General features: G+C 33.8%; 1 protein-coding gene and 1 pseudogene across 2 annotated transcripts in view; both read left to right on the plus strand.

Moving 5' to 3' along the window:
* Positions 1 to 302: 302 nt before the first annotated feature.
* On the plus strand, positions 303 to 6,204 carry ALG10 (ALG10 alpha-1,2-glucosyltransferase). The gene is made up of 3 exons (XM_081309431.1): positions 303 to 585; positions 1,727 to 1,924; positions 4,207 to 6,204. Exons 1-3 carry the CDS (start codon positions 403 to 405, stop codon positions 5,260 to 5,262), a joined length of 1,437 nt encoding a protein of 478 aa, XP_081165557.1. The 5' UTR covers positions 303 to 402; the 3' UTR covers positions 5,263 to 6,204.
* Positions 6,205 to 12,524: 6,320 nt separating this feature from the next.
* The window catches only part of LOC308658212 (dTDP-D-glucose 4,6-dehydratase-like), a 62,185-nt pseudogene continuing 57,319 nt past the window's right edge, over positions 12,525 to 17,390 (plus strand). The window contains exon 1 of the transcript in view: positions 12,525 to 12,607. The product of the transcript in view is annotated as a dTDP-D-glucose 4,6-dehydratase-like (transcript). The remainder of the gene's footprint in view (positions 12,608 to 17,390) is intronic.

A 17,390-nucleotide genomic window follows, 5' to 3' on the forward strand; every position in this document is an offset into this window, starting at 1 on the left:
GTTTGGAAATTGGAAACGTGGGGAAATGATGCCACCTTCTGGTGAGAAATGGGAACCACCACCACCACCAACAAACCCCAGCAGGTTAAGGATCTGATTTCTTTTCAAACCATCAAACAGCGCAACTCCATTGCAGCGGATCTTTAGAACCGCCCTCCCCGGAGGCTCTCACCACTCCTGGCGCCTCAGGCAGTATGATTGACAGGGCAACAGTCAGGTCCGTTACATAAATTCGTCACTCCGGAAACAGTGACCGGATCCTTCCGGCCCGCGCTCTCCCAGCATCCTTTGCCTTCCGGCTGTGCTCAGTCCTGTCCGGCCAGTCCCGCCTTGCGCGCCCGTTTCGAGCCGGAGTTTCAAGCTCGGCTTTCCAGGCTCTGAGTGGGTCCTCGGGCAGTGGCAATGGGGGCAGGAATGGCGCAGCTAGAGGGTTACTATTTCTCAGCTGCCTTGAGCTGTACCTTTTTAGTGTCATGCCTACTCTTCTCTGCCTTCAGCCGGGCGCTGCGAGAGCCCTACATGGACGAGATCTTCCACTTGCCGCAGGCGCAGCGCTACTGTGAGGGCCATTTCTCCCTCTCGCAGGTGGGGTCCGCAACCTGTCTCTACCCTAGGACAGGCCAGGGAGGGCCCGGCGTTCCCATCGCTGACTTCTCCTTCCCATCCTTTATCCTTGGCTCTCTCCCTTGCACCTTCTCAGCCTCCAAACGTAAAAGGAGCTGGGTAATCTTTTGTTCCTGTGTCAGAGCTTCGTAATGTTTGTTAAAATGAAAGAATAAAAAGCTTATCTGTCTCTCAAGAAGGAATGGTTTGGGAGAGTAACTAATGGGGAGCCGAGCTAGTGCTTCTCCTCTTAGCAACTGACTATCCCAGTTTGTCTTCCCCAGTTCCAAGATTACAGAGGCGTTGGGGTGTGCCTTGAACCTGTCAGAAAACTTCACGTTAGCGTCAGTGAAAACACCTCACTCAGTATTTCGGAGGAAGGATGGGGGATCTTCAGCCACAAAAATAAAGTGATAGTTTACATTAATTTTCTTTCTGGGCATTTTAGAAACCTTTTGTTAGCTGGATAAACTGCACCCAGTCAGGTTATATCATTTTAAAATATATGTTTGACTACACAAATGTATAAATATAAATACCAAAGCATATTCCTCCTCTTCTGGTGACACATAATGCGTTCTGGTTAAAGTATCTTGGGAAAAAAAATCTGATTTTCAATCTTGATGCTGTTATTAACCTTAGAAAATTTTCTGGATTTCAGGCTACTCATCTGCAAAATGACATCAATAATAGTATCTAATATAGGGTATGCAACAAGATTAAATAGGATTTAGCACAGTTTTGGGAACTGATACATGTTAGCTATCATAGAGCCTGTGGACCAATCTCTCTAAACCCTTCTTTCTCTCTAAACCCATCAGAGTTTGAACTAAATTTTACAAGCTGTGAAATAAGAGCCTTTGCAATTTAGGCACCAAAATACAGGTGTTCTAGAGAGCAGTTTTTGGAAATTAGAAACAAATTTTAATTTATTACAAACAGGTACAGAGGCAAAAAAAAATTGTTTTCTCAAAGTAGACATCTAATCTACTAAGATTTTTTTAACCATGTCAAAATAACTTCTCAAATGTCATGATCATTAAAACTGGATCTTAACATATGTGTGCTGTCCTTTCAGTATTAGTTCTTGATTTTGCTTCATTGTTGGCTTTTCATTTTTAAGTGGGATCCTATGATTACTACATTACCTGGCTTATACCTGGTATCTGTTGGAGTGGTCAAACCTGCCAGTTGGATTTTTGGATGGTCTGAACATATTGTCTGCTCCATTGGAATGCTCAGATTTGTTAATCTTCTCTTCAGTGTTGGCAACTTCTATTTACTATATTTGCTTTTCCGAAAGCTACAACCCAGAAACAAGGTATGTTTTAACATAATTTATTACAAGTTTCTGTGCAGTCAGGTTCACATGAAATTTGGAGAAATATGTTCTTAACACTGGAATTTATGTATGTTTGTGACAGTTAATGGAAATCTTGCACCCCCATTTTAGAAAATATTTAAGTAAGGCAGTCTTTCCTTGCAGAATTTATATCTTCTATAGGGAAAATAGACTTTGCTTTAGGAGTTATGAGGCAATTTAAGACTGCAAGTCCTGGAAGTTGGTTTCTTGGGTTTGAATTCTATCCCTACTACTACTACTTGCATTACTTTGGTAAGATTACCTTTCATGACTCTGTGCCTTCAACTGTTAAATAAGTACTAATAAATCTACCTCATAGAAGTGTTATGAAGAGTAGAGGATTAATAAATAGGTGGTTCTTCGGCTAGTGCCTGATATAAAGATTCAGTAATTGAAAGAGATAATTTCAGTAGTATCAGTTATGAGAGGGAGGTAGGCATGAGAATGAGGACACAGAGAAGGAGCCGAGGAACACTTATTACGGCCTTACTGGGAGGACTGTGTGGCCTTGGATATGGCTGCACAGAGAAGGTAGCACCAGAGCTAAACCACGATGAACAGATACTGCTGAAGAGGGGAATAATTCTGGCAGACATAGCATAAGTAAAGGCATAAAGGCATTGAACAATGAAATGCAGAGAATTGCTGTTTGAAACTATAGAATTATCAACCATAAGGATATAAAGCTGGAGATGCAGGTAGGACTGAAGTCAAGAAAGTCCTTATATGCCATGGAGAGGATTTTGAACTTTATATAGGAGGTGATGAAGAGACCTTAATTTTATTTATTTATCTATTTTTCAAATGCTTTTATTAGTGCATTATAGTTATGAATAATGGTTGGGTTCATTTTGACATAGTCAAAATATGCATGGAATTTAATTTGCTCCATTTTAATCCCTACTGCCTCCTCTTTCCCATCCTTCCCCTGCTCCTTTTCCTATACTCTACTGGTCTTCCTTCTGTTTATTAATTTTTTTTCTTAATGGTGCTTTATAGATAAACATAAAGTTGGAATTCACTATAGTATATTTATATGTGTACATAGTATAATGTTGTCAGATGCATTTCTCATTTCCTCCTCTTTCCCATCCCTCATCCTCCTCTTCTACCTCATTCTACTCCACTTATCTCCCTCTAACCTCCCTTTTCCATTAGTTTGTTCTAGTTTCTGCACATGAGAAGAAACATTTGATCCTTGATTTTCTGAATCTGGCTTATTTCACTTAACATGATATTCTCCAGTTCCATCCATTTACTTGCAGATACCACAATTTCATTCTTTATGGCTGAATAAAACTCCTCTGTGTATATGTACCACATGTTTTTTTTTTTAATTCATCAACACCTGGGTTTGTTCCATAACTTGGTTGTTGTGAATTGCCCTGCTATAAACAATGATGTGCCTGTATCACTATAGTATGCTGATTTTAGTACTTTTGTATAAATGCTGAGTGGTGGATTAGCTGGGTCTTATGGTGGTTCTATTCCTATTCTTGTGAGGAATGAGAGACCTTAAATTTAATCAAAGGTTAAATTTAAATTTAAATTAATTTAAATTTAAATTTAATCATGGTCTGATTTGGTGAGTTAGATTAAGTGAAGGATACAATTTAAGGAGATAAAAATACTTAAATTTTGAAGTCATATCAGAAGGGCCCAAAGAAGATGTTTAATTTTAGACTAGGCCTACTATTTTCACAAAAATCCTTCATGAAAAAGTAAGATCATTGGTCAAATAATATAGATGCTATATGCCCTTTTACATTTGTCTCATGTAAGGTTTTAAAAGGCTGTCCTTCAAGGGAATTGGTGATGATGGCAAGTTGAATGCTTATGGAAGGTACTAAGAATTAAGCTCAGGGGGGTTGGAGCTACCTGCATGGTGTCCTCTTCATCTCTATGCTCCACAGAGTTTAGTTTGGTGTCTTGTGCCAAAAACTCCTCAACTATTTGTTGAATCATTCAAGTCATTCAAATCATTTTAAGCCATAGGAGCTTTGGCACATAACATGTTTTAGTGGCTTCCAAGCTAATAATTATAACTAAAAAGTACCAGGTATTCTTATAAACTTATTTAGTAACTTTGCAAAGCCCAAAATTAGATTAATATTAACTCCTAAATAAAATTGAAGTGGGGCTTTGTTATTGTTGTTTTTTTTAATAAATATCTTTGTTAATTCAGAAATAGCATAATTGCTTTGTTGTGAAAATAATTTTTCATGTTTTTTCCCCCAAAGGCTGCCTCAAGTATCCAGAGAATCTTATCAACGTTAACACTAGCAGTGTTTCCAATACTGTATTTTTTTAACTTCCTTTATTATACAGAAGCAGGATCCATGTTTTTTACTCTTTTTGCCTATTTGATGTGTCTTTATGGAAATCATAAAACTTCCGCCTTGCTTGGGTTTTGTGGCTTCATGTTTCGTCAAACAAATATCATCTGGGCTGTCTTCTGCGCAGGACATGTCATTGCACAGAAATTAACTGAAGCCTGGAAAACTGAGCTACAAAAGAAGAAGGAAGAGCGGCTTCCCCCTATCAAAGGACCATTTTCAGAATTCAGGAAAATTCTTCAGTTTCTTTTGGTGTATTCCATGTCCTTTAAGAACTTGAGTATGCTTTTCCTTCTAACTTGGCCCTATATCCTTCTGGGGTTTGCATTTTGTGCTTTTGTGGTAGTTAATGGTGGAATTGTTATTGGTGATCGGAGTAGTCATGAACCCTGTTTTCATTTTCCTCAACTGTTCTATTTTTTCTCTTTCACCCTCTTTTTTTCTTTTCCTCATCTACTATCTCCTACTAAAATTAAGGCTTTTCTTTACTTAGTTTGGAAACGTAGAATTCAGTTTTGTTTGATTACCTTAGCCTCCATATTTTTAGTTTGGAAATTCACTTATGTTCATAAATACTTGCTAGCAGACAATAGACATTATACTTTCTATGTGTGGAAAAGAGTTTTTCAAAGATATGAAATTATGAAATATTTGTTAGTTCCAGTCTATGTATTTGCTGGTTGGAGTATAGCTGACTCATTGAAATCAAAATCAGTTTTCTGGAATTTAATGTTTTTCATATGCTTGTTCACTTCTACAGTTCCTCAAAAACTGCTAGAATTTCGTTACTTTATTTTACCGTATGTTATTTATAGGCTTAACATACCTCTACCACCCACATCCAGACTTGTTTGTGAACTGGGTTGCTATGTAATTGTTAATTTCCTAACTTTTTATATTTTTCTGAGTAAGACTTTTCAGTGGCCAAATAGTCAGGACATTCAAAGGTTTATGTGGTAAAATCAGAGATATTTTGACCTTTAAAAGTAGATGTAATATTTAGACTGTCTCCACAAAGAATAATTGATAGGTGGGAATTATAGAATTTGTTTTAGGCATAATGGTAATCCTCAGATCACATCAGTTTTTTTTTATTACATACTTTAATTGTATGCAACAAATACAAGGAAGTTAAGTATAAACAACTGAAAAGTTTAAGACCTGCTTCAGAAGCCAATAACAGAAAGATAAAATTGTTTACAATTATCTCTTTGATACTGCCAGCACTCAAAAGCTTGGAAACTTTTTGTACATACAAGCTTAAGAAAACTGGGTATGCTTCACAGCAGTGGAACTAATTTATAATTCTTTTCAGAAATTATTTGAAAAATATTTACAAATGATCAGTCAATATTCCTGATTAGAAAGTTGTTTACTATTTCAGTAATTATAATTTTAATCATAAATTAAAATAGATTTATGGATAGTAATTTAAAAGAGAAGGTCATTGTAATCTAGGAATCAGTGTATTATTTTTTTATTTAAAATCTAGAAATGATGAAGCTTTTTCACTAATTCCTAATATGAAATGTATAAAGGCCAAAGATAAATTGAGTTGATTATAATACCTTTTAAAGAGACTTTTTTTTCTGAAATACATTGTTGTATTAGTTTCCTAGGACTGCTGTAACAAATGACCACAAATTTAGTGGTTTACTTTTTTTTTTCCACATTTAGAAAGACCTGTATCTGAAATCAAAATGTCAGGAGACGCTGAGGAAATATCCATTCCATGCCTCTCTCCTGACAAGAAGATAATATCTCACAAGATTTTTAGGAGATAATATATGTGCTCAGATCTTATAAATAAAATTTTTCCTGAGAGGTTAAAAAAAAAAAGTGACTTCCGAGGTCATATAAATGTAAATCAAATTGGTATTTGATTCCCTTATCTCCCCTCCCCCCCCAAAAAAAAATAGAAAGTTATGAAATCATTTGATGCAACTATTTTGTAAATTAGGGAACACCTGCTGGGTAATATTTTGTGTGTGTGTGTTAATGTTTGCATTCTCTATTTACTATTTTTCATTCATTCCTTGGGTTGTCATTTTACTACAGGTAAGTATTTGGGCATGTTAATTTTGACATGGAAAGCTAAAACTGTGTATAGAAGTCATCTCTCAACCTAATTTTACATTTCTAAATTTTTTTAAAAAATAGCCGTAAATGTGGACAAATTACTTTCTCCTCAGTGTTGAATAAAGCTTTTTCCTGTTTAAAATAATTGGAATATTTAGAAAACATCTCAACTTGCAAATATGAAAATGAGTGCAGGTAAAAATAACAACAAAAGTCTTGAGGAAAAAATACAGAGCATTCTTTTATTGTACCTCTATACAGTACTTGGAAAGTAGAATGACTCAATTATAACAGTGATTGTATGAAAATATATTTTACCCAGATTTTTTTTTGGTATGCTGAATATTGAGTTTAGGGATGATAGGCAAGCAGTATACCACTGAGCTATGTCTCCAGCCCTTTTAATTTTAAGAGTCCTGCTAATTTTGCACAGGCTAGCCTTGAACTTGTAGTCCTCCTCTCTCAGCCTTTCAAGTAACTGGGATTACAGGTGTATGCACCACACCCAGCCAGAATATTTTCAGTCAGATAAGAAAGCATAATCAAAGAAATTATGCTTTCATGAATTTATTATAATAGAGAACGAAATCCAGGAAACCAAACTTGGGGAAAAAAAGAGTGTAATTTAGGAAATACAGCTTTGTTGTCTGATAATGCAAGGCTTGTGTTTAGGAACATTTCTGAGAGGAAAAACTTTCCACTCAGATCTGGTCTGGAGACCATTTCACCCCATTTAATTGAAGAAGACTGTTTGGAGAGATCACCATTCCAATTAATTTTTAAGTGTTGAGTCACTTCTGTGTTAAATTTGGAGAAATTATACATTAAGAAGGAAACACGTTAATCTTCCTCGTTTTGTATAACATAAAATACAGTACTTGGTATTTTAGAAAAGAATACTGTGAATTAAAAGGAGCTGCTTATTTTTTTCTAATTATTTTAAAACAGGATGTCTATCAGTATTTTTTAGTTAAAGACAAATGTTTTGATTTAAATTTTCTTGGACCCTTAGAAGATGGTTATTTACTGTTGAATTTTCCACAGAGTGAAATAGATTAAATAAATATGTGAAAGATACACAAGCTCAATTTAACAGATCATTTTTCCTTTAGTTGTTCAATACTACACCAAACTCATCCCTGTGAAATCTTTCCACTTGAAAAGATTGAGAAGTCCAGTCATTCCTAAAACGATCCTTGCTTTTACAAACATTATGTTTGTGTTTTGAACTTTTTAAAGGATTATCAAATATTACTTTTGTAATGGATTTAAAAAATTAGAATTTTTTTGAATTTCGTAATTAAAAAGTGATTATGAAAAAAACATACTTCCTTACTAGATAACCTTACAATCATTCTTACTAGTCTGTGAGTAGGATTATTTTAAAGAGTATCATGAAAAGTTCTAGTCCATAGTTTTCAACTTCAGAATAATTTTGATCAAGTTCTACCTTATGTGAAATTCTAGTATGGAATATTATCTTTAGATAGTATTAGTTAGGTTTCTGTGTACCGTGTGTTTACTTAAACATTTAACATAGGAGTTTGGGGAATTAGTATTTGCTTATGACTCTATAATCAATAAGGCAAGATGTTTGGTCCTCATTTCAAATGAGGATAATTGTCCTAACTAAGTTGTGTCTGGTATGGGCCTAATTTCAAAAAGGATTTATCCCCTACCATTCATAAAAATCATAAACATGTCATATGATAAATATTAGCTAGTGTACACTGAACATTTTAGTATAGAATGAAGCAAATAACACAGAAAATCTATAATGTATAATCACAATTAATTTGAGGAAATAAATTGCATTTCATGACAAGAGCATTCCAGACCCATTATCTGCCTAATTTTTTGATCTAGTGCTAAGTTTTGTTTGCTGTGTTGTTTAGTGCTTAAACATGTATCTACTTGTAAATATGTTATATGTTGTCTTTATATCAGGATATAATATCAAGGTTATTGCTGTTTAAAACACAAGCAGTTCAATCATTAAACTATTATAATTTTGGTGGTTTATAAGACTTTAAAGGGAAAAGAAATTTCAACCAGTTACAAATATTTTACGTTTTTCAGGTTCTACTTTACTATTCTAGGAATAACTTATCTTTCATTTAGAGTGCTTTATATATTTAAATGTTGAGGACACATTTCCAATATAGTAAAACAAGTTGAAAAATTACAATAAAGTGAATAGATTGTGAATAAATTTTTCAACACATTTATAAATTCAACACAAAATTCTTTTAAGATTTGATTATTATTTCTAGGGTAAGAAATTTTGTCACAGTGAAGTAATCCAATAATGTCTTCATATTATGCTTTTTAAAAGATGAGCTTTTGATGAATTTAATAATTTCATTCAGAGTTTCATTTCATTCATAGCACAGTTCATCACCAGCAAGCCAAAAGAAATGTCTTTCTCCAACAAGAACAATATTAAAAACATTATACTGTTTCTGCATACTGGAGTGTGATCAGTTCATTGAGCAATGTATGTGTGCATATGGCACATAAAAGATGAGGAAAAAGGGAAAGAAATTGCCATCTATTGAGTACTTGTAATATTTCAGGTGTCATATTGGCTGATTTACCAATATTGTCCCATTTGATCCTACTCATATGTCTATGCAGTAGATACTGAATTTTGCTGGATTGTTGAAGAAGCTAAAGGTCAAGTATATCTGATGACTTGCCACAAGACCACTCTGTCTCTAAATGAACATAGATTGATCTGATTCACAAACTGAGTTTTTGACTGCTATTTTGTGAATGTTTTTCATTAAGTAGGCTGAGTGCTTGCCTTGCATGTGTATGTCGCTGTGTTTGATTCTCAGCACCACACATAAACAAATGAATAAAATAAAAGTCCATCAACAACCAAATATATACATATATAAAAGAGAAGTAGGATATGGAGAGTGGAGATAGTCTTTACTGTGCACAAGCCAGGCCATTCATGGCACATTATTTTTTTGTGTTGGATTGTAATCATTCTTAAAAATGTTAGAAACTGTTTAAAGAAGTATGAATAAATGAGGAGGATTAATAGTTTTGTTGTAAGATAAATGAAAGAATGGGATGATTAACTTGGAATAACAGATTCTGTAACTTAAGCTCTTACAATATTTGAAGAATAATTATTTGAGTGAATTGAAATTATTCTGTTATGTAAAGTGTAAATGTAGGGCCAACAGTTACATTTCAGTTAATGAAAAACAAATTTTCTAATTGCTTAGTCTCTGCAAGGGACTGGACCCCCCCCCCCAAAAAAAAAATGTTTCCCATTGACTGGTGGTAAAATTTCTATTTATCAGATTTAGGAAAATCAGATAGCATGTAGGTAGAGTAAAATATATATTTAAAGATGTCTTACAACCTTGTACTTTTAAATTCATAAGTCTATTTCAGCTAATATTTTTGCATTAATTGGTAAGTCATAGTCAGATATTTCTGGTGATTTGCATGCTGTCTTTGGTATTTTAAATTTCTGAACAAAACTACTTTTAACTGTTAACCCTGTTTTAGAAACAAATTTTAGATGCCCAATCTTCTAAAAGATATTATAGTTAGAATATTTCGGTGAGCTTGTAGTATTTATTTTACATATGTTTTAATTCCTCTTGTATCAATGGAAATAGTGTATTTCTACTTAAAAAGGTTTATCCCCCTAGTGAAAAATAGGGCAAGTGCTATGTATAATAAAAATGTTGAGTTCAGTGTTCACTAGGTGGTGATATTGTGCTGTATATTCAAGTGTTCTTGTAATTAAACTTTTGTTATTCTGAATTAAGCTTTTTATAGTTTTGTATTGTTTTGAACCACAAAGATACATATTATCCATGCCTATTTATTATACTGTTATTGAAAGTGTTTCCTGAATTGTATGAAGCCAAGGTAAATGTAAAAAAAAAATAAATAAAAATGTTGCACTTTTTGATTTTTTACTCATATATTAGATTCTTTTACATAATCTGACTTTCCATATGACATTGTTTACTTCATAAAGCATTTTCATCTAAGGACCTTTCCCCATAAACAAGTGGTGATACGGCAAATTTGAAAACTGATATAATATTGTATTGGCCATTGTTTTTAGTGCTTTAAAACTGATTTTATCTCATTTAATATTCATAATAATCCTGTGGGATAGAATGGTTGTAAATACATGAGGAAACAGCATAGAAAGGTTGTTTGCCCAACAGTATAGAATAATTGACTAAGCCAGGATTCATGACTAGACAGCGTGACCAGAATCAATGTTAATAACTACTCAATTTGGGAGAGAAGGGCACAAAGGCATTTACCTTCAAATTGTGGCATCTTTCAAGTTTTCATGGAGAACCTACTTTTCTATACCAGAAAATGAGGCTAACACTAATTTGGAGGTTTTCCAGAGGCTGACAGTCTTCCATCTATCATGGTATCTTCCGTTTTTGTTTTTGTCATAATGCCTCAAATTGGTATGAGTGTATACATATGAATTTAAGGGCAAAAAGGAAAAAAAATCAGGGCTGAAGTATTCAGTCATGAATTTACATTGAAATAAAACCTTTCTTACAAATCAAGGAGGAGCACAGTTATTTAACAATTAGTATTTAGTTTCTCAGAAAACTCTTAATTTGGAAGCAAGTTCTTGGTTAAACATGACAAGCTTTGGGTTTTTAAAAATTCTTTCTGGAAGAACTTCATCTTTTAGCTTAAACAATATGTGAATATCTGTTCTTGGGGCTGGGGATGTGGCTCAAGCAGTAGTGCGCTCGCCTGGCATGCATGCGGCCCGGGTTCGATCCTCAGCACCACATACAAACAAAGATGTTGTGTCTGCCGAAAACTAAAAAAATAAATAAATTAAAAAATTCTCTCTCTCTCTCTCTTAAAAAAATATCTGTTCTAGATACATTTTTAGATGTTTTACCTTTTGTTAGTACTATATTCTAAAATTGAGATGTGTATTTGACATAAAATTATATTGTGAGTTCATGTCATTTAAAACTGCTTTTGAGTAAACCTATTTATAAGAATAAAAGATGTTTTTCTTTTCAAAAATTTTGTTCAAATATTTTGTTTCTAAATAAATTTGTGTTTTATAATATACTATGTCTACTTAATTCTCTTAAACTGAGGGTTAGCACCTTTCTCCTTCATTCAGTACTCCCAGTACTCACTCATTTTTCCCTCTTTACCACTTACCCAATCCTAATCTTTATTCTTCATGAAATAATACAATTGCATATGTTTAAATATCTGTAATTGGTGTCAATCACTAACCTGGGTATCTGTATAATTTTCCTTCTAATTTCATCATAATAGAGACCAGTTAAATTATTAGCTGGTCACCTTGTATTTGTAGAGGCTGGGGTTTCTTTTGTTAGTCTAGGTCTGTAAACAGTGTTTATCAGCACCTTTAACTTGATAGGACTCAAATCTCAAACCTGGGCCCTTGTGAAGAGACGAATGAGAGATCTCCATTCTTTGTTTTCTCTTACTTCCCATTAGGCATGGAGTTTCCCTTCCTCATATGCATCTTATAGAGATCAACTGAGCACTTATACTGGACCCAGATTTGGAGTATCCTCCTTGTGACTTCTCTTTTTTAGGATTTTCCCTCTATTTACAGCCGCTCTGGCAGTTCTAAAGTCCATCCTCTGCAAGTCAGTCATTACAACTTTCTGACTGGTGGATACCCTCAGGAAAAGCAATGTACACATGATTTTGATTGCTGTTCAGTAATTTCAAGTATTTTTTTCCTCTAAATCATTTAAACTATGGCAGTTAGTGTGATATGATACAAGTTCCTCTGCCATTATCTGTCTAGGAACCTTGTCTTGATTACAGTTGATATAGATTGTATAATCTGTCTGTATTAATAAGGAAGTTGAGGTTGTTGCTTTTATTTTGAGGGATTAAGAATTCCTGAAAAATGGTTTAAGTGGAAACAGTTTTGGAATACAGATTTCTAATATAACTCATTGTAATATACTGCATCATTAACGTATCTGTTACTGAATCCAGTGACCACTTGAAATTCCCTTGTGGAAAAAAAAATGATGTGAAGCAATACAAAAGTGATATTTTCTGTAAAGTGGAACTCACCTTCTAATTGGGAATTAATAGAAAATATAATATTGATTATCACTATGGAGGAATATGAAAGTGAAGGTATTGACATGGAACTGGAAATCACAGCTGAAGGGACAAGGGAACATTTAATGGAAAAATGGTTTTTGAGCTAATACTTATGGAGATTTGTGGAGACATTGTGGAAAGCATTTCAGGTTTATTAAAGGGAAGTGAACAGAGATTGTACAGTACTACCACCACACACAGGAGAAGTAGTGGCTAACAGTTGCCAACACTTGCAGCATGCTTGCTATGTGTCAGTCACTAGTCTTAGAATCTGTGTTCAACATGGATTAAGTAATCCCAATAAGGATTCCATGAGGTAAATACTACCATGATCCTCATTTTATTGATATGGAAATTAAGACAAAGATAACTGAAATAATTTGCAAACTCAGGAAATGTGGCTTTAGAACCTGCCTTTTTTTCAGGGAACAAGACAGTTCCAGTAAACTTGCATAATCTAATAATGTCCTACCGTTAAAAAGAACATAGGTTATTTTTAAGTAGAAACTAAGATCAATGTTCTATTGCATGTGGTGGGGAACAAGAAGAGAGCACAGAGTATGATAAGGGGGGTGAGAAGAAAAATGGCTATTATTTGAGAGAGGATAGTCAGCCTGAATGGACTGATTGTGACTCCTCACCCTCCATCTGCTCTTAAATCCCACAATAGGTGGCACAGGAACCCAAGGAAAGGGCAGTCTTAATTAGGACTGTGTAGGGGCTCTGAAAGGTTTTGAGGAGATGACTTGAAATTTTAACTCTAAGTGATACCTCTGTAACTACTGGGTCTTGTGTTTGAATATGTTTCAAGGTTCCCAAAGTATGGGCAGGCCCTGGGCTAGGTGAGCCATGGCAGAAGATCTAATTAATTTTAAAATTAGCCCTCCATTTAGAATTCTAAGTCTTGGTCTTAAGATTTTGTCCTTTGTAATGAATGGAAAAGTAACCCATTAAATCTAATCAATTATAAATATTTGAATAGCATATGAGAATATCTCTGTGTACACACCTAAATACAAGTGTTTCTGGTGAAGATGGACAGGAGAATTTTAGAAGTATTGCTAGGAAAAGAAGTAAGTAGGAATACTGAAGACAGAGGAAGGACCAATTGAAGGGTAGTCAACTTTTTTCATATATTCATATATTTTATATATCTATTTCATATATTGATGACATATATTGATGAAGGAATCACTGTCCCCCATTATAATAGCATCTTGTTCAGGAGGCATATTGGAATGAAATGCACACAGAATACTGATGTGGAAAAACGAAAGAATATAATAGGACCCGATCTCTGCTTGAACTGCTTGTATGATAAAAATTTAGATTGATGTTAATTTCCAGTGGTAATAACTGCAGTAGACAACTGCTAATTTGGTTTCCAAAATGCATTATCCTGAATTTTACTCAAGGTGGCAGTCATGGACATTTTTTCTAGTTGTTAATCTGACAGAACTTTACCATTCTATTTACCCTAAAATGTCACTGATATTAATGATTTTTTTATTGTTATTTGAAAGGCATTTTTGAACATGTTTATCCTTCAGCAAATATATTTGATTATCTTTGTCATTGTGTACTTTGAAAACATGATTATTGGAAGCTTGAATCATCAGATAATCATAGCTTCATTTCATTCCCTATAATTAAGAATATCTAGAAAACTTTATAGTTTCTATTTTCTTTTCCAATTAGGATATCAGTAAAACTGGAATTTACACATACCTTTAATTCACATGGAATTTGTCATGTATATTTAATGGCAGAATGGTTATAAAAAGCTTCTATTGATGGGAAATACTTGTTTTCCTCTGTGTGGCTATTAGAAAAGCAGGAACTGTTACTCACTCTCTGAGAGTTGTGTTATAGAGCAAGTTACCTGATAAGGAAAGAAAGCAAGTAATTGTGTTTGTAATGGTATATGAATAACATACATTTTAAAAAATAGCCAAGGATTTTAGATGCAATAAATGCAATTTGAGAGTCTCCACCAGGCTCCAAATGGTTTTGAGTTACACATTAAGTAACTTGCCATTGAGCTTTGGAGATATTTGACTTCTGTATATCTAGAATGCTGATAGAAAAATGTGTCTTTTCTATATTATAATGTTTGTGTTATAATAGATCTTTCCTTGTGCTAGTTTTCCCTTTGACTTTTAATATGAAAATTCTGTGGACTATTGATCATCTAATGAGATTTTCTTACTCTCAAAAAATAAATAATTCAGTGTTTAAAATCACAAATTAGAATTTATAATCTATGATTCTCTATACTGTACTCTTATTAAATAAATTCTCAGTTAAATGTTCATCATTACAATGAAAGAGATTAGCATAACTTTTTCTTAATTTAGTTTTTCACTATCAGCAACATTTTCTTATCAAATTGAAATAACAGTTTGGGGAAGAAAGCTCGCTCATTATGAGGAATAATTGGCAAGTATCTAAAAACAAAATTTTGATCAAATTTGATCTTCATATATCTTAAGGTTTTGGTAGTTTGGGTTTACTATTTGATAAAAGTAATCTAAACACAGTCGAAATTAAAATGTTTTAGCTAATGACCCTATTTTGTATTTACTAAAATAACTTCTCTCTAATAAACAAGAAAGAGATTAAATTAAGTGAAAATAAGCCAATCTCCTACTTTATGCTAAATTCTAAAAGATTGTGTTTATCTAAAGTAGTAAGCACACGTGAGCTGTAATCTGAAGACCTAGGTTCAAATCCTGGATCTGCCATTAATTTGCTGTTTCAATATAGGAAAGTGAAACTGTCAAGATCAAATAAGCAAATACATGTGATAATTATTTAATAGCTCTAATTACACAAAATGTAAGGGTTATATATAATTTATTAGGTGTGTCTTGGGCTCTGCACCAAATAGTTTTATTAACTTGTATCATAACATGATAAAAATAATATTAGTTAATCTAATAATTGGCAACTACAGGACTGTTATAAATTTGTTTATATTATTAAAAATGTAAATTCCTTTTTTAACCTGAAAAACATGGGTTTTTGTAACTTTTTAAAATATTCTTACTCATTATTATAGTTTGTTTTAGTCAGTTTTTTCACCACTGTGACTAAAATACCTGACCAGAACAATTGTGGAAGAAAAAAAAGTTTATTTGAGGGCTCACAGTTTCAGAGGTCTGAATCCATAGACAGCAGACTCTTCCTCAGAGCTTAGGTAATTCAGAACATAATGGTGGAAGAGTGTGGCAGAGGAAAGCGGCACACATGATGATCAGGAAGCCAAGAGAGAGATTTCAATTGGCAGATACAAAATATATACCCCAAAGTGACACCCTCAATACCCCACCTCCTCCAGCCACACCTCATCTGCCTTCAGTTACCACTCAATTAATCCCACCAGGGATTAATTCACTGATTGGGGCAAGGTCTCATAACTCAATCATTTCTTTTCTGAACCTTTATGCATTGTTTCACACATGAGCTTTTGGGGGACACCTCACATCCACACCATAACACAGTGAAAAAGTTCATTGTGACGTCCAAAAAGTGTAGTTTCAATTTGACATTGTGAAAAATATTGTACATTATTTAGAATTACATTAATTGGACATTTTAATTATGTAGAAAATAAATAATGGTGATCACTTTGAGTAGACACAAAAACATGAATAAAGATAATCCATTGGCTTCCCATCACTATAATGCCAGAGATAATCATATTATAATGAGAAGAGGTCTATTTTGGCTCATAGTTCTGTAGATTTCAATCTAGGATTGCTTAGCTTTATCACTTTGGACCTGTAGCAAGAGCATGTAGAGAAACAAAATCACTCATCTCATGACTAGGAAACAAACAGGAGAGAGGAAGAGACTGGAGTCCCACAATCCTCATCAATTACATGCCTTCAATAACTTAAAGATCTCCACCAGCAACCCTTCTTGAAGGTTCTAACACCCACCTCCCACTAATGCCATGATGGGGACCAAGACTTTAATAGAAGAACCTTTAGGGGACTATCATCTGTGCTATAGATAGATCTTGAAATTGTCTTCCCATCTATGTGGTCTTCCACTATGGGCTCCAGTGTTTATAGAACTAGAATGTATAGCCTCATGGAGAGTTTAGATTTGAGATAAAGTTCTAGTTAAAGATACCCACATTCTTTGGTTTTCTATCTCCTTCCCCATGTCTAAACACATAGGGACTCTAATTGGATATCTATGCTTTCACTCACAACACACAGTAGGCCTTCACTCTAAGCCATATTCATTCAATATAATCTGTAAACATTTTCTTTGACTAAGATGCCCATTGCTGTCCAATTAGTTATGGCCAAACAGTAGATTAGGTTATATTAACAATACAAGTCACATGTTGATCCAACTTTATTCAGAAGCAATCTTCTTATAGCTTCTTTCATTTGGAGGTATGAACAGAAACAACATTCATGGATATATCCAACATAGAAATACATCATATTTTGTAACAACCAGAAGTACTTTTAATATAATAAATGCAGGTATGTGTGTATAGTTTGACTTTTCCAATTTTTTTCTTATGGTCCCCACAAAAAATATAATAACTGAATCAATCTTTATTTGCTAAGAACCCGGGTTTCTTCATTTTCTACAAAAGTATGTATACTTTAATATGTAATAAGATGAAATATAACAAGAACAATTTAGGAAGCCTTTCATGACAGTGTTTGTCAGTTTTTCATTGCTATAATCAAAATACTGACCCAAACAACTTGGAGGAGGAAAGTTTTATTTTGTCTCATGGTTCCTGAGGTTTCAGTATATGTCACATTGGCTCCATTGCTCTGGGCCTGATTTGAGGTGGCACATCATGGTTGAAGGGCATGGCAGAAGAAAACTGCTCAGCACATAAA

This window comes from Spermophilus citellus (genome assembly GCF_964194105.1).
Source record: "Spermophilus citellus genome assembly, chromosome: 10".
NCBI lineage: Eukaryota > Metazoa > Chordata > Mammalia > Rodentia > Sciuridae > Spermophilus > Spermophilus citellus.